At 42.2% G+C, this 27,655-nt stretch overlaps 1 protein-coding gene across 1 annotated transcript in view; it reads right to left on the reverse strand.

Annotated features, from left to right (window-relative positions):
- LOC134343446 (NACHT and WD repeat domain-containing protein 2) overlaps positions 1-27,655 on the reverse strand; it is a 163,539-nt gene that overhangs the window by 37,194 nt on the left and 98,690 nt on the right. Inside the window, 1 exon segment of the mRNA XM_063042151.1 lies at positions 2,268-2,398. Within this exon segment, the coding sequence (XP_062898221.1) occupies positions 2,268-2,398 (131 nt within the window).

A 27,655-nucleotide genomic window follows, 5' to 3' on the forward strand; every position in this document is an offset into this window, starting at 1 on the left:
CTTCTTTGGACTGTGGGAGGAACCCAGAGCACTCAGGGAAAACCCATGCATTCCACTGGGAGGACATGCAGAGACTCCTTACAGAGGACGCCAGAATTGGACTCCGAACTCCTATGCTGATTTAGTGTTCCGCTAATGACTACACTACCGTGGCGCCCATGATTCTGCAAATGGTTTGAAAAGGCAAAATAATGATGATTGACAGAGAGAGTAGATGATGTAATGTCTGACCAAAACTGCCATAAGTTGGTTCCAAGTGCGCAAATAAATAACTTCCCTGCGAGTACAGAGGATATCATGGTGAGAGAAATGCAGACACCAAGGGGTGAGATTAACAGGATGAATCGAGGAAACAAATTTTGAGGAATGAGTAAAACAAACTCTTCTGCGCAGTTATATTCTTTCAATAAAATTTCTATCTTCCTCAAATATCCCACTGCAATTTAAAAGCTTCTTGACAATATTTGCACCAGTTTCTGAAATCTCCAAGTTATTAATTGAAATAAATCCTTTGAGATGTTTAAATTGCAATTCTTACCACAACTCAAAATGCTAGGTACCAAGCAGGAAGTGATAACTGATAAGCTGGTGGAGAAGAGCTTCAGTTACTGCTGTTTGCATCCGTTGGTACAATCTCAGTAATTCAGACAGAAAGTTAGTTTAGTGCGATTGTTGCTAGCAGAGGAGAATAACACAAAGGTGTTCCAGTTGTGCAATAGGTCAGAAATGCAAGAAATCTATGACTAATATTCATGCTCTGTGGCATTAAAGATGAAGCTGAATGAGTCTGGTAAACCTGAAGAAATAGTAATATCTCACATTCTTGTATTTGGTTTAAGTATCTAGTGTTGTATCAACTGACTGGAGGCTAACGAAGGTGGTGAACGTGGTAAAGATGAAATGAAGTGGATATCGAGTTTCTAATGGCAGAAGGAAATATGATTGCACACTTCAATTCACTCCCAGTGGTTCTTCCTTCTACCTTTCTAATGACAATACTGATCCTCCAAAATGGCCACTTAAAAATCTTAAAACCAGCTGGAGAACTGTATCTAACACTTGGAATCAGCAGTACTAAAAAGCAGTAGAGCAATTATTTAGTGAACTGAATGTAGTACGTGGTGCTGCAGTTCAATGTGCCCAAGCTACTGTGAAATTTAAACCCTACTTCACACATCATTATACAAGTGCACATTTAATGACAGTATGAGTTTAATAAGTGAACATACTGCGATGAAAATTGTTTTCCACACTGATGCCCAATTTGCTTTTCCATGCCAATGCACATTAACAGATGAAATTAAAAAGAAGCTGTTTCGTTCTGGCTCCCTGTACAGGCAAAAGCTCCAAACTTTCTTGCAAGGATGCTATCGGCTGCAATGGTTTAAGGAGATTCTTCAAGCTAATAGGAGCCCAGGAACCAACTGCTTTCAGCTTGGATTAACTCAGTGTCAGAACAAGGAGGCTTTCATTTTGCCTCAGGCTCAGTACAGGACAAGGCAATTAGCAGTTTACAATTAGGCAGAGCACAAATATAAAATGTGATGGAAAGATTTAGAAAATATGCAGATAATGTCTCAAAAGATCTAGTAATTGAAAAAAAACTTTCATCAGAAGCATTATTAAACAAATTTTCTTTCATTAACTTCAATCAAATGAAATCAGTAGGCCATTTTGCTTTGATTATGTCACTACCCAGCACCTGAAGACAAACACTTACACGACCAGATATTACCAAGGAGGCAAAATAATGATCTTAGTTTCATATATTTCAAAACAAACATGAATTTATTCACTGTAACAATTGCTTGATGAAAAGTATTGTTTAGTTGTCATCAGAGTTATACGGATTGAAAATGTACGCTGCCTTTTCCTTTCAAACACTTTGTAATTGATGTATAGTTGACTGTATTCTGCCTCATACATGACTGCAACATCAATAGAAGTATTGAAAGAGGGAAAAAAACAAGCTTTATATAAGGGTAGGAGTTTGCTTACCCCTTTAGGAAGAACAATCTGGGCAGCTAAGCCACTTAACAGACACCTGTATGCACATCACCACAAAGAGAAAGATCGAGATAATATGGCAGTAATGATCTCGGGATATACCACAACACTTCACAGTCAATGAGATGTCGCTGCTGTTGTAACACAGAGGGAACGGCAGTTTAAATGTACAGGACAACATTCAGCTCACACTCCCCCAGCAATTTCTGATCACTTGCTCATCATTCATCCCGCTCAGGTGTGAATGTTCTCTCCGTTACCTGGAATTCAAGTCCATAGTTTTCCCTGCAGAATTCCCGCAGTTTAGGGTACACATGCTCCTTCAGTGACTTCCTTTCTGCTTCTGTGTCTGTGAGGAGATAGGCATCAAATCACCACAAGTTATTTCCAACTATCAAAACGGAAAGAAGTGTTTCTTTTCATGGGCAAAAACAGATTGTGGCCAGGACAACGTGCAGCTTTTTCTGGAAAACAGGAAGAACCACTCATATTTAATAATTAGTAAAAAAAATCATCTACTGAAAAGTTGTGTGCCTTGTACTTTCAAAGATAGAGGTATGAAAAGACACATTAGAAAAAAACAATTATTCAGAATTTTTTTTCAGTATATTAAGCACTGTTGGTAGCATTTATAATTTCTACATTGATCTTGTCACTTTTGAAGATATACCATCAATCTACTGTATGTGGTAATACAAACTTATTTTTGACTTAGACCAGGCACATACAGTATTTCAAATGTCCTCACTTATGCAAGAGCATTTGAATAAACTATTGCATCTAAGCAGCGACAGTCCTTTCATAGCCTTTATTTGTCACAGCTTCCAAAATGACTTTGCATAAAACCAACACAGATACAATCTTCATTACGTTTCCATAACCTCTCCCTATTAATCAAAAAAATATTGCTTATTTTGATGCTAGAAAATGATCTAACAAGTTTTCACTATTTTTGAAGTTACAGCACCACCGATCAATTGTTCCATAGTCCTGCCCATTACATTCCTATTCTTTATCATTCTCTGACTAGAATCTTGTCACCCTGCTAGAGCCAAGTTATACTTTTATTAGCAAGTAAGACTATCTAAGAGAATGCATCTTGTTTCAGTCAGCAGTGAAGGGACAAGATATACAATTCACCATGAAACCTCAAACAATGGCATGGTTTTCCCTCTTCCTAATGTCATTTGTTCCCGCACACCACCTGTTGGGGATCTGATGCCCCAGCAACTGATATCACCATGTAGGATAAATCACCAATCAGGCTGAAGAATGCTCAGTAAAAGTTGGGTAAGAAGTAAAATGCCCTTTCTTTTTTATTAGCTGAACCTACCTAAACCTGGCTCACTGTTCAAATGCCCTTGCATTTACCCAATTTTAATATCAAGGTCAGACAGATGCTGGCCCTTTACACCCAGGTCATAGCAGTGGGAAGCACAGTGTAGTGGTCTCATCTCTGGAATGCTTCTGACAGGCTTTGACGGGGGACAAAAATGTGAGCAGAGCCTTGCTTTCTGTCAAAGTTCTCAAAGGTTTGCTCATTTTTGAGACATTTAAACACAACTAAAATTTACATAAATTATTTAAAAAAGCTACTTACAGGACTAGGTGTGTATATATATATTACCCTCTGCCTTTTAGTTTTCTTGCACTACCTTACTTCCTATTTTTCTATTTTCTATTTATGATTTATAATTTAAATTTTTAATATTTACTATCGACTTGTAATCCGGGGAGCGGGAAGCGCAAAATCAAATATCGCTGTGATGATTGTACATTCTAGTATCAACTGTTTGGCGACAATAAAGTATAAGTGTATATATCACAAGGGTGTCTAACACTTTTGCACAATACCGTATATTATGTCTTTCCAGTTACCAAATGACACTTAATACTTCTGATCTAATACAAAATTAAGTACTCTTATTTCTGTTCCCCAACCACCTTCCTATTTTAACCAATATGTAGTACTGTGCAAAAGTCTTAGGCATCCAAGCTATATATATATGCCAAGATTTTGGCACAATACTGTATATTTCCCTTTGTTTCCTGATTCATGTACTTTGTATTCCCAGTGACATCTGACTCAACATCAGGTCTGACTGGGCGTGACAATGGAAAGGTGGGTCTCTAGTGTAACCTTTGCTTCCATTAGCACAATAGATAACACAGTAGGGTATTTCTTAACAGCACCTGTCATATTTTTGTGTTTGACTATGCATCCACAGATATCAGAAGCTGGCACCAATTTTGCAGATAAAACACAGTGCATACTGACATTTTAATTGTCATTTACAATTGCAAATGGCTGTTATTTATTCACCTGTTGTTGTAGCCATCACTTAGTAGCCATCATTTATACACTACTATAACTCAGATTGACTAGTTCAGTGAATCTGAGGGTTAAAAAAAATCATAACATCATGCAAGTGTATAACCAGGCATTTGCTCCTGGTGTTGATGTCAATGAAATTTGCCGATGATAACACTGTTTGTGGCAGAATCTCAGATGCCTCAGTTGAGGAGGTGTACAGGACTGAGTTAGATCAGATAGTTGAGTGGTGTTGCAACATCAATCTCACACTTAAGCAAGGAAGACCAAAGAACTGATTGTGGACTTCAGGAAAAGGAACTTGGGAGAACAAACACCAGTCTTCATTAAGGAGTCAATGGTGGAAAGGGTGAGCAGATTCAGGTTCCTGGGAGTCAATGTATTCAAGAGATCAGTCCTGGGACCAACACATTGATGCATTCAAGAAGATGGTATACCAATGGCTCTACTTCGTTAGGAGTGTGAGGAGATTTGGTAGGTCACCAAAGACTCTTACAAATTTCTATAGATGTATGTTAGAGAGTATTCTGACATATTTTATCACACCCTAAAATGGAAACTCCAATGCACAAGATCACAAAAAGTTGTAGAGAGTTATAAGCTCAGGCAAGTCCATCATTGGCACAACACTCCCAACCACTGACGACATCTCCAAGAGGTGGATCTCAGTAAGGCGGCATCCATCATTAAAGATCATTGTCATCTGTGACAAGCTCTCTTCTCATTACTACCATCAAGGAGGAGGTACAGGATCATGAAATCTCATTCATTCCAGAACAGCTTCTTCCCCTCCTCCATCAGATTTCTCAACAATCCGTGAACCCATTATTCCTCCTTTACACAATGGTTGTTGATTTTGGTAATTTACATATATATTTTTATGTCTTTGTATTTCATTTCATTTAACACTCGTTCATTGTGATACATCCAAAAAAGCTGAGAAGTCAACATTTACTTCGCATTCTGGTTACAAATGAGGAGGAAATCACAGACTGCGTGCGAATGATCTCTTGTCCAGACTTCCCAGTTTCAGTTATATCACTTACTTTAAATTAATGAATTGAAATGTAATTGAAATCTCAGTTTTCAAAACAGAGGCAATGGAAAAATGTATTCATATCTGAGCTCCACCAGAGAGGCCAGCATCTAGTATGGCCACGTTCTTCAACTGCTGAAGTTCTTTTGAAGAACCTACAGCATTAAGAGCTTTAACATTGGCAGTGAAAGGATGGCAGTATGTTCCACATCAGATGTTGTGTGACTTGGAGGGCAAATTGGTGCTGGTGTTCCCATGCACCTTTTGTAAGTGTCACCCTTGCTGGGAAATGTTCTAGGTTTAGGAGATGCTGTCAGAATACAGTATACAGAACAGGAGCAGGTAGAGGCCACTCAGCCCCTCAATATTGCCCTGCCATTCAATACAATCATGGCTGAACTGTGATAAAATTCATGAAATTATTCCTCAATATGTTCTGAGTATTTCAGCTACCACTAATACAAGCAAATCAGAATTTATTTCTTCTCTTTTGTGCCAGTTTCCCATAGCTCTCAATTCCCTAATTTTTGAAAAATTCATCTCCTTTAAACCATAATACTTAATACGCTGAATGATCTGGCCTCTACAGCCCTTCAGAGCAAATGATTCCAGAGATCTTTCCACCTCTCATGCACTGTAATCTTAAATATGGCAACTACACTCAGTAGCCACTTTATTAGATACAGGAGTGAGACAAGGTGTGATCTTCTCCTGCTGTAGCTATTCAACTTCAGGGTTTGACATGTTTTGTGGTCAGTGATGCTCTTCTGCACACCCCTGTTGTGACATGCAGTTATGTGAGTTATTGTTGACTTCCTGTCAGCTTAACCAATCAGACCTCTCTCATTAACAAGGCATTTTCACCATAAAACTGCCACTCACTGGATATGTTTTTTTTGCACACTCTCTGTAAACTCTTGAGACTGTTGTGCATGAAAATCACAGGGATCAGCAGTTTCTGTGATACTCAAACCACCTTGTCTGGCACCAACAATCATTTCATGGTCACAGTCACTTGGGTGATATTCCTTCCCCATTCTGATGTTTGGTCTGAACACCAACTGAACCTCTTGGTCACGTCTGCATGCTTTTATGCATTGAGCTGCTGCCACATGAGTGGCTGATTAGATATTTGCATTAGCAAGCAGGCGTACAAGTTTTGAGGTTCTCCCACTGGTGGAAAGATTCTCCCCTGCCAAGTCCCCTGGAGTTCTTAAGACTAATGGAGCATTAGAAAAGGAATGGAGAATGAGATGCCAATTAACCATGATGCTGAGTTTTCTGAGAACTGTTGGAACTGGACATGAGGAGAGGTGGAGAGAGTTTTCTAATATACTTCTGACTAGTGCTTGTGAGATGCTGAAAGTAATTTAGGGTGTCTGGAGGTGAATAATTCATCATGGGATACCGAGACTCTCACCTGTTCTTTGAACCATAGTACTTACGTGATCAGTCCAGTGGCGTTTCTGGTTATTAATTGCCCCAGAATTTGATAGTAGGAAACTCACTGAATGGAATGCTATTAAATGTCATGTGTAGGTAATTAAGCCCTCTTATTGGAGATGGTCAATATTTGCCACTTGAGTGGCATCAATATTACTTGTGACTTATCAACTTACGTGAGAATTTTAAGTCAGTCTTGCTACATGCATGCCTGGTCTGTTTCCTTTTGTGAGGAGTAGTGAATAGATTTGAACATTGTGCAATAATCAATATGCCATCTTAAATCTGACGTTTCCTTGGAAGGCCTTTGATGAAGCAGCTGATGCTGGTTGGGTCTGAGACTGCCCAGTGGCACTCCTGCAGTTATTGACCTCTGACAATCACAACCATCTTTCTTTGTGTGAGGTTTTTCTCTTCATGCCATTGACTTTAATTTTCTTCAGTTGGTGGCTGACACATTCAATCAATCTATTGCTAGACTACTTTCACAGCGTGCTACAAAAATGTAAAAAAAATTAAATCCATTTTGCACACAATGAGTTGAAGGAACTAGTTGCATCTAAAAGCAGAAAATTCTGAAAGTATTCACGATCAATAATCTCTCATCTGAATTGTGATAAAGTGTCCTTGACCTATAACATTAATTTTTTTTTCACTCTGCCGATGCCACCTGACCCACTGAGTAATTTCAGCATTTTCTATTTATATTTCAGATTTCGGATGTCTGCAGATTGTTTGCCTTAGGATTGGTGTTTTGCTGATAATCGTAAATTGATATTGTTGTGTATTTGTGATCACAACATTGTTCATACTGTTAAATTCAATACAACCTTTGCTCTCATTGCCAGCTTCTTATCATCCAATATTGATGACAGGACAAACAACAAACAACAAAGACGAAGGGTCTCGGCCTGAAATATCGACTGCACCTCTTCCTAGAGATGCTGTCTGGACTGCTGCGTTCACCAGCAACTTTTATGTGTGTTGATGACAGGTCAGGACATTTTGACCTGCTGATTAGTATTCCTTCAGTGAAAGTGGTTGTGAAACTTAACCCTTCTTTATGTATAATAGACAGTTTGCAAATTGTTATACACTCAGTGGTCACTTTATTATGTACCCCTTTACACCAGCTCGTTAGTGCAAATATTTAATCAGTCAATCATGTGACAGCAACTCAATGCATAAGAACATGCAGACATGGTAAAGAGGTTCAGCTGTTGTTCAAACAAAACATCAAAATGGAGAACATATGTGATCTAAGTAACTTTGACCATGCCAGGTGTGGTCATTTGAGTACTTCAGAAAATGCTGATCTGAGAGTTTCATACTCATCAGTCTCTAGATTTTACATAGAATGTTGCAAAAAACAAGCAAAAAACAAAAATCCAGTGAGCAGCAGTTCTGTGGGTGAAAACACCTTGTTAATGAGAGAGGTCAGGGGAGAATGGCCAGACTGGTTCAAGCTGACAGGAAGATGACAGTCACTCAAACAACCACTGGTGTGCAGAAGAGCATCTCTGAATTCACAGCACATCTAACCTTGAAGTGGATGGGCTATAGCAGCAGAAGACCACAAACATATTCTCAGTGGCCATTTTATTAGGTACAGGTGGTACCTAATGAAGTGGCCACTGAGTGTCAATATGTATGATTGAACTCATTCTATTGGCTACTCACAATATTCAAGATTCAAGATCGTTTAATGCCATTTCCAGTCCACAAGTGTAAAGGAGGACAAATAATTGTTACTCCAGTTCTGCACAAAACGCAATAAGGTAAATAATGCAATAATAAAAAAAACACAACAAATATAAATACATAAGATAGCTTATATACATAGATTGATTAAAGTGATACTAGGCACAGGAGGGTCTGTGCATAAGGTGGCTGACAGATAATGATAAAATAGTGGTTTGGAGTATGTGGAGGGGTGGGTTAGTGGGTGAAAGTGTTGATCAGCTTGGGGAATGTAACTGTTTATGACTCTGAGGGTCCTGACATCAAAGGTTTGTAGCCTCTTCATGATAGGAATGGGCCGAACAGTCCATGAGCTGTGGGTTCGAATCTTAATGATATTACTGGCCCTTTTCCAGCACCTTTCTGTATGTGTCCTTGATGGCAGGTAGGCTGGTGTCAGTGATGCACTAGGTATTTCCCACTACCTGTTGTAGAGTCTTCCTGTCTGCTGTCGAGCAGTTTCAGTACCATGCAGTGTTGTAGCGTGTTTGGATACTCTACTGTGCATCTATAGAATGATGTGAGTATAGGTGTGCATAGTCCAGCTCTCTTCAGCGTCCTCAGAAAGTAGATGCATTGGTGAGCTTCCCTGATTGTGTGGAGTGTGTTCTGAGACCATGAGAGATTGTGTAGTGATGTTCAGTCCCAGGAGTTTGAAACTGCTGTGCCACCAATGTAAAGAGGGGTGTGAGTGGTACAGGTTCCCCTGAAGTGAGAACCATCTCCTTTGTCTTGTTGATGTTGAGAAGGAGATTATTTGCTTGGCACCAGGCTTTGCGTTCTTCCACCTCATTTCTGTAAGCCATCTCATTGTTGTTGGCAATGAGCCCCACGACTGTCATGTCATCGGCAAATTTGACAATGTGATTACTCGTGATTACTCATGAGAAGTACCTTAAGATTTGTAGGTAAGAGCAAGCATTAACAATTTATATGAATAAGCCTGTTCTTCTGAAATTCTACTATAGAAGCTCTGATTGTAAATCTGGTTTTCAAAGTTGAAGGTAAATTTATTATTGAAGTACATATATATCACCATATACAACCCAGGAGTTCATTGTCTTGCTGGCATATGCAATAAATTCAGTGGCCATAATAGAATCAATGAAAGACCACATCAACTGGGCATACAACCAATGTGCAAAAGACAGCAAACTGTGCAAGTACAAAAAGAAAGAAGAAATAATGATCATAATAATAATAATAAGTAAACAATAAATATCGAGAACACGAGAAGAGTCTTTGAAAGTGAGTCCATACTTTGTGAGAACATTTCAATGATGGCACAAGTGAAGTTGAGTGAAGTTATCCCCTTTGGTACAAGGGCCTGAAGGTTGAGGGGAAATAACTGTTCCTGAGCCTGAGATGGTGTGAGTCCTGAGGCTCCTGTACTTTCTTTCTGATGGTAGCAGTGAGAAGAGAGCATGGTCAGGATGGTGGCATTCCTGATGATGGATGCTGCTTTCCTGTGACAATGCTCTGTGTAGATGGGCTCAATGGTGTGGAGGGCTTTACCTGTGATGGACTGGGCCATATCCATTGCCTTTTGTAGGATTTTCCATTCAAGGGCATTGGTGTTTCCATACCAGGCTATTGTACAGCCAACCAATATACTCCACCACACATCAATAGAAGTTTGTCAAAGTTGTAGATGTCATGCTGAATCTTCGCAAACCCCTAAGTAGGTAGACGCACTGTTACGCTTTCATCATAACGCACTTATGTGTCGGGCCAGGGCAGGACCTCTGAAATGATAACACTGAGGAATTTAAAATTGCTGACCCTCTCCAACTCTGATCCCCTGATGAGGACTCCTGATACGGACCTCTGGTTTCTTTCTCCTGAAGTCAAAAATCAGCTCCTTGGTCTTGCTGACAATGAGTAAGAGGTTGTTGTTCTGGCACCACTCAGCCAGATTTTCAATCTTCCTCCTACATGTGATTTGCTACCACCTTTGAATCAGTCTACGACAGTGGTGTCATCAGCAAAGCTGAATATGGCACTGGAGCTGTGCACAAAATACTTCTGAATGTATTAATGCAATAACCCAAATTTCAAGTAAATTTTAGAATTTCCTCATTCAAATAATGCATGAAGATTTGCTGCAGGTGATCCATATGAAAAGAATGTGGAGGAGCAGCTGTGTTCTTGCTCAACCGCTCCTGAACTTTTCCATTTAGGATCCGTCAGTGTCTATCCATGTATTTGTCCTCTTCTATTTGTTCAACAACTGCAAGTCAGAGCAATAAAAGTCAGTTGTGCCATCTGTCCTGCACAACTGTTCAGCTACACGATGAAGATTTGCTCAGTCTATTTTCCTCTCTTTCCTTGGCACAAAGCCCATACAGATTTACTCCCCACAGCTTCAAGAAGCTTTTCACTATTCAATTAAATTAATTAGGCATTCCATGCATGATGATCCTTTCCTCTTCTGATGCCTCTCACTGCTCTTCGCATTCTTTTTACTGTATATCCGCAACCTTCTTCCCGATATTCTGTTCTCAAATCGAGCATTTCATCCTCACTTTAACCCCATCTGCTTCTGACATCTTTCTTTCTCCAACACTTTGATGTGCTGATACCAACAGTTTTTATCATGCTGCTCCTTGCCGTCGTTGCGAAACATAATTTCTTGCATTCACAGCTGCCGGAATATTCCGCTTAGCAAGCCTTCCCCTTTAAGAGCACTTTGTCTTTCCTCCTGCCAGCACAACACTTCTCGCCAGATCAGACTGCCTTACTGCAGAATGTAAATTGAAGTCTCATTTTGAGAATGATCAGCATTCCAGACAAGCCCATCAGTGTCACACAAAGTCAGGTGTCTTGCTGCAGAAATTCATTATTTAAAATGTCACAAAAAATAAATATTAATGGTGAAATTTTAACAAGTATTGTAACTACACAAAGTGTTGAATGAAGAGTGACAAAGGTTCTGGATTAGTAAGATTTCTACTTGCTATTCCATTCTCATTATTCTCCTGTAGACTTTATCGCTACAATATTCCAGGCTAAATCTTAATTGGCTGAGATTGCTACAGAACATGTCAGAACTAAGAGTACAGAGTAATACAGTGATCCGAAATGCTGGCGTCCCTCAGGGGAGGGCCACAGTATTTTAACCCCGGTTTGTGACGCTATTTCTTTCAAACTCCAGAATTTTGAGCAGGGTAGGTCAGTACACCAGGATCAGGATCAGGGTGACTGAGTACATCAGGATCAGGATCAGGGTGAGTCAGTACACCGGAATCGGGATCAGGGTGAGTCGGTACACCAGGATCAGGATCAAGGTGAGTCAGTACACTAGGATCAGGATCAGAGTGAGTCCGTACACCAGGATCAGGAGCAGGGTGAGACAATACACCAGGATCAGGATCAGGGTGAGTCAGTACACCAGGATCAGGATCAGATTGAGTCCGTACACCAGGATCAGGAGTAGGGTGAGACAATACACCAGGATCAGGATCAGGGTGAGTCAGTACACCAGGATCAGGATCAGAATGAGTCAGTACACCGGATCAGAATCAGGGTGAGTCAGTACACCAGGATCAGGATCAAGGTGAGTTAGTACACCAGGATCAGGATCAGGGTGAGTCAGTACACCAGGATCAGGATCAGAGTGAGTCAGTACACCAGGATCAGGAGCAGGGTGAGTCAATAAACCAGGATCAGGATCAAGGTGAGTCAGTACACTAGGATCAGGATCAGGGTGAGTCAGTACACCAGGATCAGGATCAGATTGAGTCAGTACACCGGGATCAGGATCAGGGTGAGACAATACACCAGGATCAGGATCAGGGTGAGTCAGTACACCAGGATCAGGATCAGAGTGAGTCCGTACACCAGGATCAGGAGCAGGGTGAGTCAGTACACCAGGATCAGGATCAGAGTGAGTCAGTACACTAGGATCAGGATCAGGGTGAGACAATACACCAGGATCAGGATCAGGGTGAGTCAGTACACCAGGATCAGGATCAAGGTGAGTCAGTACACCAGGATCAGGATCAGGGTGAGTCAGTACACCAGGATCAGGAGCAGGGTGAGACAATACACCAGGATCAGGATCAAGGTGAGTCAGTACACTAGGATCAGGATCAGGGTGAGTCAGTACACCAGGATCAGAGTGAGTCAGTACACCAGGATCAGGAGCAGGGTGAGACAATACACCAGGATCAGGATCAAGGTGAGTCAATACACCAGGATCAGGATCAAGGTGAGTCGGTACACTAGGATCAGGATCAGGGTGAGTCAGTACACCAGGATCAGGATCAGAGTGAGTCAGTACACTAGGATCAGGATCAGGGTGAGACAATACACCAGGATCAGGATCAGGGTGAGTCAGTACACCAGGATCAGGATCAAGGTGAGTCAGTACACCAGGATCAGGATCAGGGTGAGTCAGTACACCAGGATCAGAGTGAGTCAGTACACCAGGATCAGGAGCAGGGTGAGACAATACACCAGGATCAGGATCAAGGTGAGTCAATACACCAGGATCAGGATCAAGGTGAGTCAGTACACCAGGATCAGGATCAGAGTGAGTCAGTACACTAGGATCAGGATCAGGGTGAGACAATACACCAGGATCAGGATCAGGGTGAGTCAGTACACCAGGATCAGGATCAGATTGAGTCCGTACACCAGGATCAGGAGTAGGGTGAGACAATACACCAGGATCAGGATCAGGGTGAGTCAGTACACCAGGATCAGGATCAGAATGAGTCAGTACACTAGGATCAGGATCAGGGTGAGACAATACACCAGGATCAGGATCAGGGTGAGTCAGTACACCAGGATCAGGATCAGAGTGAGTCCGTACACCAGGATCAGGAGCAGGGTGAGACAATACACCAGCATCAGGATCAGGGTGAGTCAGTACACCAGGATCAGGATCAGAATGAGTCAGTACACCGGGATCAGGATCAGGGTGAGTCAGTACACCAGGATCAGGATCAAGGTGAGTCAGTACACCAGGATCAGGATCAGGGTGAGTCAGTACACCAGGATCAGGATCAGAGTGAGTCAGTACACCAGGATCAGGAGCAGGGTGAGACAATACACCAGGATCAGGATCAAGGTGAGTCAATACACCAGGATCAGGATCGAGGTGAGTCAGTACACTAGGATCAGGATCAGGGTGAGTCAGTACACCAGGATCAGGATCAGAGTGAGTCAGTACACTAGGATCAGGATCAGGGTGAGTCAGTACACCAGGATCAGGATCAGGGTGAGTCCGTACACCAGGATCAGGAGCAGGGTGAGACAATACACCAGGATCAGGATCAGGGTGAGTCAGTACACCAGGATCAGGATCAGAATGAGTCAGTACACCGGGATCAGGATCAGGGTGAGTCCGTACACCAGTATCAGGATCAGGGTGAGTCAGTACACCAGGATCAGGATCAGGGTGAGTCAGTACACCAGGATCAGGATCAGAGTGAGTCGGCACACAGGAACAGGATCAGGATCAGGATCAGGATCAGAGTGAGTCAGTACTGCACCTTTAAGTTTCCACCTCCATAAATAAAGGTATATTCAGCTTGACAACCCATTGTCCTTATGAGCACAAAAATTCCTCCTTAGTTTTAAATTGCTAAACCTTTATATTATCCTTTTTAAAGATCATGACTCGGCACCAGAAAGGAAATACGAAGAATTATGGTCTTAAGCAGCACGATTGAGTGCAGTGATTAAATTGTATGGTAGCCTTTTATCCCTTAACTTTGATTACTGTACGTATTTCCTCGACAGAACACACAAGAGGAAGGGCAGGAGTGTGTACTCACAACAAAGTGATCTAATTTTCTTCTCTGGGTTGAGTGGCTGAGAAACCAAATCAGCACATTCCAGGCAAAAAACAAACAAAAAAAAATGATTAAACCTCTTGTTGAAGTCTGAGAATAGCCTTGTAATCTTGGTAATCACTCATAACTGAGTTACACCCTGGGCAGAAAAGTCTTACTTGAAACTTATCACTTTCTGACTATAAATAAATTAAAAAAATAAAATTACGTCTATTGTTCATGACAGATGAAAAGAACTATTTGTTAATTGCCTACTGTATGGCAAATGGTTATCATTCAACCTTAGTTACAGCATGTCACAAATAATTTCTATATATTTTTAAAATACAAAGCATAAAAGATTTAAACACTTCACTTTTAAGCTTGAAACTGTGGGATGAACCTCACTATTTATCAAGGCATTTCGGAATATTTTGAGTTGGGGCTTCCATATCATCATGGTGTTCTTCCACCTCTTAAGACACTCATCTTACCTGGTAAGGCTCTGAAAACCGGTGCCAACCAACTGGCGGGAGTATTCAAGGACATTTTCAACCTCTCACTGCTACGGGTGGAAGTTCCCACTTGCTTCAAAAACACAACAATTATGCCAGTGCCTAAGAAGAATAATGTGGGCTGCCTTAATGACGATCGCCCAGTAGCACTCACATCTACAGTGATAAAATGCTCTGAGAGGTTGGTCGTGACTAGACTGAACTCTTACCTCAGCAAGGACTCGGACCCACTGCAATTTGCCTATCAGCACAATAGGTCAGTGGCAGATGCAATCTCAATGGCCCTTTACACGGCTTTAGACTACCTGGACAACACAAACACTTAAGTCATGATGCTGTTCATTGACTATAGGTCAGCATTTAATACCATCATTCCCACAATCCTGATTGAGAAAGTGCAGAACCTGGGCCTCTGTACCTCCCTCTGCAATTGAATCCTCGACTTCCTAACTGGAAGACCACAATCTGTGTGGATTGGTGAAAATATCTCCTCCTCACTGACGATCAACACTGGTGCACCTCAGGGGTGTGTGCTTAGCCTACTGCTCTACTGCCTCTATACCCATGACTGTGTGGCTAGGCATAGCTCAAATACAATCTATAAATTTGGTGATGATACAACCATTGTTGTGTCATGGTCCGGATCGGGGTCCCTTTAAATTTACCTTTTTTATGTTACGATCCGGACCATTGATTCCCTGTTTTCCCATGTCCCTCGACTTTGGTGATTAGAGGCAACTGATGCTGGGCTGAACCGGTAGCTTATAGTCTCTGGCTTTCAGCCGTTCGGTGCGGGAGCGTCTGCTAAGTCTGCAAAGTCACGGCGTGCCAATGTCATCTGGCCGAAGCAAGCCTTGTCTCCGCCTGAAGTGAGTGCCGCTAATTTGCCTTTCCTCACCGGAGCAACCCTGTCAAGTTACCTCGCCAAAGCGAGCCTGCAAAGTTTCCTTACCGAGGTGGGTCCGTCAGTTAACCCGCCAGAGGGAATCAAGAACCGCTGCCTACTGTTCCCGGGCCGAGTGGAGAGCTCGCCACTACCTGGAGGCTCCAAGTTAAGTCCTGGCTCCGGGCGGCATTCAAGTACCATGTTAAGTCCTGGCCCTGGCGGCGTTCAAGTATCATGTCAAGTCCTGGCCCTGGCGGCTTCCAGTTCTGAGTCTAGTCCTGGCCCTGGCGGTCTGTGATTCCTGTCCTACCCCCTTGTCTGAATCCCTTCTCTGCCCGTCTCGCCTCTAGCCCTCGTCTGCAGCCCCCGCCTGCACTTCGGTCTAGTTTCATCACCGGAGCTAGATAGGTACTGTCTGGTGTTCATTCGCGTTGGTCTTGTCTTGTCTTGTCTTGTCCTCGCCTCCGTGGGGTAAGTCAGGCCACCTTGCCGTTGCCCCGCGGGGAGTCATGTCTTGTCTTGTCTTGTCCTTGCCTCCGTGGGGTAAGTCAGGCCGTCTTGCCGTTGCCCCGCAGGGGGGGGGGTCGTGTCTTGTCCTCACCTCCGTAGGGTAAGTCAGGCCGTCTTGCTGTTGCCCTGCGGAGGGTCATGAGTCCCGGTCCTATGTCCTGTACCCAAGGAGGGGTCCCGGCTCTCTGTTCTGTGTGCGAGTCCCGGCCCTATGTCCTGTACCCAAGGAGGGGCCCCAGCTCTCTGTTCTGTGTGTAAGTCCCAGCCCTATGTCCTGTACCCAAGGAGGGGGCCCGACTCTGTGTTCTGTGTATGTGTCCATGGTTCCATGTAACTGCTCTCCCGAGACCGAGGCTCTGTGTTCCCATGTTCCTCCTCTCCCTAGCCCATGTCATGTCCATGCCTGGTTCTTGGGTCCGAGCCCGAGGCAAGACCCAGGTACTGGGTCCTTGCCCCAGTCTCGGGCTCGGAGTTCATACCCTAGCCTCTTCATATCTCCTCTAGTTCTGGGAGCTGATTCCGAGTCCTAGCCCAGACCCTTGGTTCCAGCCTAGTCGTAGTCCTCAGTCCTTGTCCAGTTCGTTATTCCTACTCCTGCCTTGCTCTCCTGGTTTTGTACAATAAACTAAACCTAAGTAACCTCACAAGATGTGTCTTGCATTTGGGTCCACCCTTGCTCCCAATGGCCCGCCACTGTGACATGTTGGTAGAATCTCAGGTAGTGACAAGAGGGCGTACAGGAGCGAGATATGCCAACTAGTGGAGTGGTGTCACAGCAACAACCTGGAACTCAATGTCAGTAAGACGAAAGAGCTGATTGTGGATTTCCGGAAGGGTAAGACGAAGAAACACATATCAATCCTCATAGAGGGATCAGAAGTGGAGAGAGTGAGCAGTTTCAAGTTCCTGGGTTTCAAGGTCTCTGAGGATCTAACCTAGTCCCAACATATCGGTGCAGTCATGAAAAAGGCAAGACAGCGACTCTACTTCATTAGGAGCTTGAAGAGATTTGGTATGTCAACAAATACACTCAAAAACGTCTATAGATGTACCGTGGACAGCATTCTGAAAGGCTGGATAACTGCCTGGTATGTGGGGAGGGGCTACTGCACAGGACCGAAAGAAGCTGGTGAGGGTTGTAAATTTAGTCGGCTCTATCTTGGGCACTACCCTACAAAGTACCCAGGACATCTTTAGGGAGCGGTGTCTTAGAAAGGCAGTGGCCATTATTAAGGACCTCCAGCACCCAAAGCATGCCCTTTTCTCACTGTTGCCATCAGGTAGGAGGTACAGAAGCCTGAAGGCACACACTCAGCGATTCAGGAACAGCTTCTTCCCCTCTGCCATCCAATTCTTAAATTGAATCCTTGGACATTACCTCACTTTTTAATTATATATTATTTCTGTTTTTTTGCATGATTTTTAATCTATTCAATATATGTATACTGTAATTGATTTATTTATTTATTATTATTATTATGACTTATTTTTGTTTCTTCTTCTGAATTATGTATTGCATTGTTCTGCTGCTGCTGTTAACAAATTTCATGACAAATGCTGGTGATAATAAACCTGACTCTGATTCTGACATCTAGAACCTGTGATATTTCAGCTTTGGATGATCATCCCACCATGTCAAGATCACATTAGTATCAGCTGGGAGGTATTATGCCTATCTGTTTTGAGAGGGAGGATCAGGTCCGTAAGGTTTAGTTCAATAGATTGTGACAATATTGAACGGTGGAGTAGGTCTGGGGAGTTGAATAACGTTTGTTACTGGTTCATGTGTTCTGATGTACATGAGAACATAAGAAACAGAAGAGGGAGTAGACCAGTCAGCGGCTCAAGCCTGGATAATTTCATGACTGATTCGACACTGGCTTCAGTGTCTCACTCACTCCGGACGCTTTTAGTTTAAATGCCTGTCATTCACTGCCTTGAATATATTTAATGACCAGCCTTTACAACCTGAGGTAGAGAATTCCAAAGAGTGATAAACAAATTCTTCCTTATATCTGTCTTAAATGGGTGACTGTTTAATATGAAACAAGATGCTGCCTGTGCACAATGCCCCTTTGGTTGATATCTTCTGGCTAGATCATAAAACTACATATTTCACTTCTTCTTATGTCTTTTACATTTGTTATTCATCCTGAATGTGATTCTGGAACAGCTGGAGTCTGAGATTTGCAGTTTGGAGATTGCTTGGGTGTTTAAGCGCTCTGCATTCTCTGAGGGGATTCCAGGAGGCAGAGGCAGTGTGCGAGAATCTCATGGTGAGAAGGCTGCAAGCCTATGTTCAACTCCATTTTGCCAATTAAAGCTTCCATTGTTCGCTGATTAAAGTGACAGGGGAAGTAGAATCACTGGCTGCCTGCCTTTTTATCATTGGGAGATCGTTCTGCTACTGGAGAGGGGAGACTGCCTTTTATCACTGGTGAGATTGCTCTGCTCTGGAGAGGGAGAATGTTGCCCAGGTTTTCTGCATTTTGGATGTGGACTTGGACTGTGAACTCTTTTTCAGTCCTATGGCTTTTTTGTATTCTGCGTTTTTCACCCAATCTTTCTTGTTTATTTGTGTGTGGGGGAAGGGGATTTGGCTGTTGATGCACCTGCTCCATTTTTGTTCATTTTTGTTGCGCAGGGAGGAGGGATTTGGGGGTTGGTGACAGTGGTGCTGTTCTTTTCTTTCTTGGTTTCATGGCTATCTGGGGAAGAATAATTTCAGGGTTTGATAACAAATGAAAGTTTGAAACTTTTTGAACCTTTTTATTTCTATCCAACTAGTACCCCCAGTAGGATAAACATCCTCTTGACGTTCACCTCTCATTCTTCTAAACTTAATACATAAGGTCCAAAGTGTCCAACCTTACCTCATATGTTAATCCTATTATTCCAGGAGTCAACATGGTGAACCTTCTCTGCAACCATATCCTCCTTTAAGTATGAGGACCGTACTAGACCTCAAAAGCAATCTCCGCAGTGTATCAAAGCTTCCCTACATTATATCCCTTTCATTATCCTTTCCAATTACTTCCTAATTGCCTGCATGCATTTGTGTTTCGTGTACTTAGATTCTCAAGTTCCTGTGTATCACAATATTTCACAATCTAACTCCATTTAAATAATAAGTTACTTCTCCATCCTTTCTTCCAAAATGGATTACTCACATTTACCACTACATTTGGAGTACTCACCAGAAGCGACAAATCCACGTACCACTAGTGTCCTGCTGTCACCACAACGACTTGGAGCTGAATGCCCTCAAAACCATGGAGATGCAGATCAGCTTCCAGAGAAATGTTTCCCCTCTCCACTCATTCATCACCTGCACCTCTACAGTTAGCAACATTTCAACATTCAGGTTCCTGGCATCATTATTCTGCAGGACCTCACGTGGGAGAGCCACGTCTCAATCATTAATAGACGGATTAGCAAAGGATGTATTTCTTGTGGAATTCGGTAAAATTCCATCTTCCCTGGAACATACTGGTACATCAAAGAGAACATCCTTGCATCAGCCATTACTGTCCGGTATGGGGCAGCAATCTCTCACAATATATGAAAACTACAGTGAACTGTCAAATCAGCAGAAAAGGTCATTGGTTGCAGTCTATCATCACTTCAGGACTTGTATGTGTCCAGGACAAAGAAGAGGGCAAGAAAATCTTTGTGGATACTACCCAACCGACAAGCCTTTTCGGAAAGCGCTATAGGACTATTAAAACAAAAAACCTTATGCCATCTTAAAAGTTTCTTCCTCAGGCAGTTAATCTGATCAACCATTCTTGTTAGCTTCAGCCACTCCCCTCTATTCTTTACCTCATCACTGCACTGCACTCTAAACACTTTTTATAATATTGTTTGCATAGTAAAACACACTGGCATTTATGTACATTTTACTCTATATCCATATTTTGACCTCAAACCTTATTCTTTATATAATTCTTTATTGTTGATAATTGCTGATTGTTGTCATTTTTGTTGTATGTTGCACAAACACACCACGGCAAATTCACAATACATGCAAGTGTATATGGCGAATAAAGTGGATTGTTGATCCTTTACCCACATCATACTTCTTCTCCCAACTTACTGCTTACCAACTTACATGTATTTAAAGGTCTTTGCAGGCTCGTTTTGCCCTCCTCTTAACTTACTAAACCACTCGTCTTTGCATCATCAGCAAATCTAGCCACAGGACATTTCAACGGAGTCATTAGGCAGCTGCGATCCCATCACTGGACCTGTGGCAGCCCATGAGTTATTAATTATCAATCCAAAAGTGACCTATTTATTCCGACTCTCCATTTTCTATTAGTTTATCACTTCAGCATCCACGCAAACATCCTATGCCCAACCTTGCATGCTTTTATCTTGTGCACTAACCTTGTATATGTCATTTTATTAAATACTTGCTGGAAATCCAATTAAGTGACATCTGCTGGCTTGCCCTTATTCAATCCATTTGTTATGTACCCTCACAAATTTGTCAAACATAATTTCTATTTCACAAACCATTGCAACTGTGTCTGACTGTGTCTTTTGATTTTCAAAATATCCTTAATAAAGACGACAACACTTCCCAATGATACACAACAGATTAATTGACAGAATCATTCATTTCCTGCTTATATTCTCCAATTTTTCTTGAATAGTAACATTATACTTGTCTTTCTCTAATCCTCTGGAGCTCCTTCAGAATCCATAGAAATTTGAGCAACAGACAGTCTGCTGGAAGAACTCAGTGGGTCAGGCAGCATCAGTGGGAGGAAAGAAACTGGTGCTATTTCAGGCAGAGAAGCTCCATGGAATTTTGTTAGATTAAATTCACCATCTTTGTAGCCACTTCCTTTAAAACACTTGGATTCGGCCCACCGGGTCCAGGAGGCTAGCTGAACTTTAACACCAAGTTGCTTACTACTTTTTTATCTATTGGTAAAGATAATTTTAAGTTATTCCTCCTTATAACATCTTGATTACCTCTTATTATTAAAATGATCTTTGTATCTCCTTCCATGAACTATGAGCTAAGATAATTATTTTGAATCTCTGCAATTTCTCTATTTTCCACTATTGATTCTCCCAGTCTCATCTACCGAGCTACTAAGGTTTACTCTGGCTATACTCTTCCTTTTTATACTCCAGTCGGTAATTATTATTTGACATTTCTAAGTTGCAACAATGATCAGAGTTCAAAAGGATATAAAGGTCATGGAGTTTATAATGTTGTTACATCGTGCCTGATTTTGTATGCTTTTTTAAGTACGTGTCATTTTTAAACGTAAAACAAAACAAAAGCAAGTATACAGAATAAACAGGAAGGCTGGTCTAAGCATTCAGTCTAAAAGCAACAAAGTATCTTACTAAAGCAGTCATCTTACTTATTGGAATCTATATTCATTTTAATATTCAGCATGTTTTGCCAGGTACAACTACAGACAACAAAATGTCATTGATCTGTTTCCCCAAATACCCTCACAAAGTAGAAATAGCATCTTTCTGGTATGTTATTCATAGCTGATGTATATACAGTACTGTTCACAGTTAAAATATCAAATTTTATTCATGAATAGGAACTAATAAATTCCCAGGGTTACCAAAATTGAATTTGTTCATCTTATTTACTGCTAATAATGAAGCCATTAAAAAATTCTCTGCACCTGATCTCTCTGTTGAGGTAAGCCACAGTGCATGTACAGATAACTGTATGGATTATTTTATTATTCACAATATACAGACAAAAATGTCTCCTTGTGTGTGTAACAATACAGCCAAAACTTGACAGTGATCCTGCCAAATTTGTGTGGCTTCTCTCTGTCACCGTCCATGAAACTATACTCCAGTATGGACCACCATGTTTTGTACAATAACGGATGAAGTAAGAAAACAATCCAGACAGAAAAAAAGTGTTTAAGGTAATAACAAACTTTGGTGAAAGAAATTACAAGGTAAGTTGAGATGAAGTAAATAGAATGGGAGGAACCATAAGACATTGATGCAGACTTAGGTCATTTGTGGGATCCATAGTAATGTGGAGCATATTAATGGACACTGAATACCCCCCTAATTTTCTTATATTATGTTCATATTATTTTAATTGCTTTGGTTTGTTATTTTGTTCATTCACAATTTGATTAATGTTCAGTTGCACTAGCAACTGTAATATTTTAGTAGGTTAATTGATGGTTACAAGGGGCAAAGCTTATACAGGCACTTGGGGCAGCTGAGGGGTCCTGGAGGGGGCGGGAGTGCACTTGTGATGGAGTAGATCGAGACGGCCCTGCAGCATGCATGGTAAGCCGATGCACTTGTGTTCCTGTATTTCCAGAAAGGAAAATAAAGAAGTTATTTTAAACTTCTGCATGCCTGGAAGTCCCTTTTCTGTCCACGTGTGCAACACATTTGACCCATCAAGTCTGCTCCACCTCTCGATCGTGGGTGAATTATATCCCTCTCAACACCATTCTCTTGCCTTCTCCCTTTTGACATCCTTACTAATTAAGAACACATTCAACTTCACTTTAAACATACACAATAACTTGGCCTCCTGTCTTAGCAATCTGTGGCAATAAATTCTACAGATTCACCACCCTCTGGCTCAAGAAATTCTTTCTCACCTCTGGTTGAAAGGGACATCTTTCTGTTCTGGGGCCCTATGGTCCTAGACTCTCCCATTGTTGGAAACATCTTCTTCACATCCTCTATCTAGATCTTTCAGTATTTGGTAGGATTCAATGAGATCCCCACTCATCATTCTAAAATTCAGTGAGTACAGGCCCAGAGCCATCATAATGTTTCTCATACATTGACCCGTTCATTCCCAGGATCATTCTTGTAAACCTCCTCTTGTCCGTCTCCAATGCCAACACATTGTTTCTTTGATCTATGGTTCAAAACTGCTCACAATACTCCAAATCTTGCTTTTTCATTCCATCCAGATCCAGAACCCGGATTCCACTACTGCCAGTGCTAGTTCCTATGGTCCCGTATGCCTTCAGACTACAAATGACATGACCTCTACTCTGGCTCCGTCCTGGACCTTGACCGCCAGCATCTCCAGGCCAAGACTTTACGCACTGTTGCTGGGTCCCAGTCTCCTCTTCCCCCACCAGCACTCTGCAACCTTGTGTCTCTCAGACTCCACCATCAGCTCTTGGGTCCTTGGAGCCTCCATCTCCCACCCTCCTCACCTTCCTTGAACACCCCAACCCTCCTCTCTCCACTGACACCACCAGCTCTCTTCCTCTCTCTGATTCCTGCTCTAATCCTTGTCATGTTTCCACAATTCCCTCAGGCTTCTCACTCTGAGGAAGAACATTCTGTTCTCCGTAAGGGCCTCACCTTTGTTCCCTTCACCTGCACCTCAGTGAGTTCTGCACCCGACACAACGTCAAGCATCTACGACCCCTCTACTTTGGCAAGGATTCCACACCCCGCACTGATGACCCCTTCTCCCATCTTCAGCTCTTCTTGGACACCCTGCCCCGGTTCTCAGCCCGCTCTGAATCTTCACCTCGAAGTGCTGATGAGACACCAGTCATCCTGACTTCAGAACTTCACTCTCCTCCTCCAACCTTACCCCGTCCAAACACACTGCCCTCCAATCTCTCCACAACAGTCCCAATCTTACCATCAAACCTGCAGACAAAGGTGGTGCTGTTGTAGTGAGAAGCACTGCCCTCTACCTTGCTGAGCCCAGGTGGCAACTCTTAGACTCCTCCTCACAGCTATCCCTCAAGGAGGTCCTCACTCCTCCTCACCAACAGAAACTGCCTCTGACACAATCACTGACCTCACCCACTCCAGAGAACTCCCATCCACTGCCACCAACCTCATAGTTCACTTACCCTGCACTGCTTACGTCTACCTCCTATCCAAGATCAAAAAACTGGACTGTCCAGGTAGGCCTATTGCCTCTGCCTACTCCAGCCTTACTGAACTTGTGTCCTCATATCTCGATTCCATTCTATCCCCCATGGGTCAGAGCTTTCCCACCTACATCCCTGACACATCTCATGCTCTTGATCTCCTCAGTAACATTCAATACCCTGGCCCTGACCACCTCATCTTCAACAATGATGTTCAGTCTTTATATACTTCTATCCCCCATCAGGAAGGCCTCAAAGCTCAACATTTCTTACTTGACAAAAGAACCAAACCAATCCCCCTCCACCACTACCCTTCTCCACTCCAGTTCTTCCCACCCCATCTGCTGAAAAAATGCTGTACCCTTATCTCAGTTTCTTTGCCTCCGCCACATCTTAGGAACAGGGTGTGGCTTTTCACTGCACGACATCAGAGATATCCTCCTTCTTTAAAGAATGGAGTTTCCTCCCCTCTACTATTGATGCTGCCCTCACCCACATCTCATCATTTTCCTGTAAATCTGCGCTCACCCCATCTTCCCTCAGCTTTAATAGTAATAGTCCCTTTTGTCCTTTCCTTCCACCCCATCAGCCTGTGTATCCATTATCCTCTGCAACTTCTGCCATCTCCAAAGGGATCCTACCACTAAACATATCTTTACCTCCCCCCCACCCCCACTGCTTTCCACAGGGATTTCTCCCTCTGCCAATCCCTTGTCCATTCATCCCTCCCCACTAATTTCCCTCCAGGCACTTACCCCTACAAGTGCTTACCTGCCCATACACCTCCTCCCTCACCTCTATTCCACCCCCAAACAGTCCTTCCAGGTGAGGCAACACTTCACTTGTGAATCTGCTGGAGTTGTCTATTCGTGCTCCCGGTGAGGCCTCCTTTACATTGATGAGACTGTTGTAAATTGGGGGACCCCTTCATCGAGCACCTCTGCACCACCTGCCACAAGTGGGACTTCCCGGTGGCCGAACATTTTAATTCCAATTCCGAATCCCGTTCCCATTCTGACATGTTGGTCCATGGCTTCACCTTGGCCCTCAGGGTGGAGGAGCAACACCTCATTTTCTGTCTAGCTACCCTCCAACCTGATGGCATGAATATTGATTTCACTTTCCGGTAAACAAATCCCCCCTCCTCTATTTCCCACTCTGACCTTTTATTTATTCTCACCTGCCTATTACTTCCCCCTGGGTCCCCTCCTCCTTCCCTTTCTCCTATGATCCACTCTCCTCTCCTATCCGATTCTTTGTTCTCCAGCCTTTGACCTTTCCCACCAACCTGACTTCACCTATCACCTTCCAGCTAACCTTTTTCCCCTCCCGTCACGTTTTTATTCTGACATCTTCCCCTTTCACTCTCAGTCCTGAAGAAGGGTCTTGGCCCGAAGCTTTGACTGTTTATTATTTTCCATAGATGCTGTCTGACCTGCTGAATTCCTCCAGCATTTTGTATGTGTTGCTTTTTTTATTCCAGTCCTCGTGACATGAATAGTGACATTGCATTTGCCTTCCTTAATACTGACTCAACCTGTAAGCTATCCTGCACTAGAACTCCCGAGTCCCTTTGCACCTCTAATTTTTGAGTTTGCTCCCCATTTAGAAAATAGCATATAATTTTATTCCTTCTACCAAGGTGCTTGAGCATACAGTTTCCTACATTGTAATCCTTTTGTCACTTTGCTTATTCTCCTAATTTGTCATTCTGCAGACTCCCTGCTTCCTCACCATTACCTGCCTCACCTATATTTGAATCAACTACAGACCTAGCCACAAAACAATCAATTCCATCAACTGGATCATTAACATATAACATGAAGATTAGTGGACCCAACACCTACCCTGCAGAAAACAGCTAGCCACTGGCAGCCAACCAAAAAAGGTCCCCTTTATTCCTACTCTTTACCTCCTGCCAGTCAGTCAATCTTCTGTCCGTGTTAGTATTTTTCCTGTAAAAACATGGGCTGTAAACTTGTTTATCAGGCTTACATGTGGCACATTGTCAAATCCTTCTGAAAATCCAAGTAAACAGCATCTGCTAACTCTCCCTTATCTGTCTTGTCTGCTACTTCCTCGAAGAACTTCACCAGATCCATCAGGCAAGATTTCCCCGCAACGAAACCATACTGATTTTGAACTATTTTATCATGTGTCCCTGAGTACCTTAAAACCCCATCCTTTATAACGGACTCTAATATCTTACAAACTAACTTGCCTATAATTTCCTGTCTATTGCTGACTTCAGTTCTTTGAGAATGGAATGACTTTTGCAATTTTGAAGTGGCCTGAAACCATTCCAGAATCTATTCATGAGAGATCGCTATTAATGCCTCCACAATCTCTTCAGCAAATATTATGTATTTAGCATTTCTGTAATATTTGATTGCTATTGTACATATATTTGATTAAGCATTCTTGTTCATTTAAATAATTCAGTACAGGTTTTATGTAAAAATACACGAATTTCCTATGCCATGATTCTACCACGTGATACATGTGTGTCTCGATTAAAATAAAAACGAAGTACATGACTTATCTCCCGGCTCTATTATTTTCCTTTCAATTCGTTGTTACGTTTTGGAGTTACAAAACATAAAAGCGGTGACGAGGTATTTTTAACACAAACTCATGATGGTTACCAACCTGTTGAAATGCAGCGAGGCAATTGAGTTGAAAAATGCTGTGTATCATGTGCAGAGACAGCTCAAAAAGAAGGAAGAAAATGAAATAATTCATGGGTTCATAAACAGTGAGTGCTGTGTGATAATAAACAAAAAAAGATCAGAAATGGCTACACACATCAAAGTTGCTGGTGAACGCTGCAAGCCAGGCAGCATCTCTAGGAAGACGTACAGTTGACATTTCGGGCCGAGACCCTTTGTCAGAAATGGCTAGCTACATTGGAAAGGTAGATGCTTTTGATTGCTCAACAGATAATTGGTTCATATATGCTGAGCCAATTGAATAGTATTTTGAAGCTAAGGAAATAGCCATTGAGAAGAAAGTAGCAGTTTTGCTATGTTGGGTTTAAAGACATACAGTTTGCTTCAAAGTTTAACTGCTCCAGCCAAAGTAGCTGAAATGAGCTTTGCTGATATTGTGAAAATAATACTGGAATTTTTAGAATTGAAACCATTGTTGATTGCAGAACAGTTTAGGTTTCATTAGTCTAATCAAAAGGAAGGGGAGTCCATTTTCAGAATCAGAATCAGAATTAGGTCTATTATCACTGGCATGTGTTGCAAAATTTGTTAACAGCAGCAGCAGTTCAATACAATATATAATATTGAAGAAGCAGAAGATAAATAAATAAATAAATAAATTACAGCAAACATATATTTAATAGATTAAAAAGTGTGTAAGAACATAAATAATATATATAAAAAACGTGAGGTTATGTTCATGAGTTCAATGTCCATTTGGGAATCGAAAAGCAGAGGGAAAGAAGCTGTTCCTGAATTGCTAAGTGTGCGCCTTCAGGCTTCTGTACCTCCTACCTGATGGTAACAGTGAGAAAAGGACATGCACT

The sequence above is a fragment of the Mobula hypostoma genome, chromosome 3 (genome assembly GCF_963921235.1).
Source record: "Mobula hypostoma chromosome 3, sMobHyp1.1, whole genome shotgun sequence".
NCBI classification, from domain to species: domain Eukaryota; kingdom Metazoa; phylum Chordata; class Chondrichthyes; order Myliobatiformes; family Myliobatidae; genus Mobula; species Mobula hypostoma.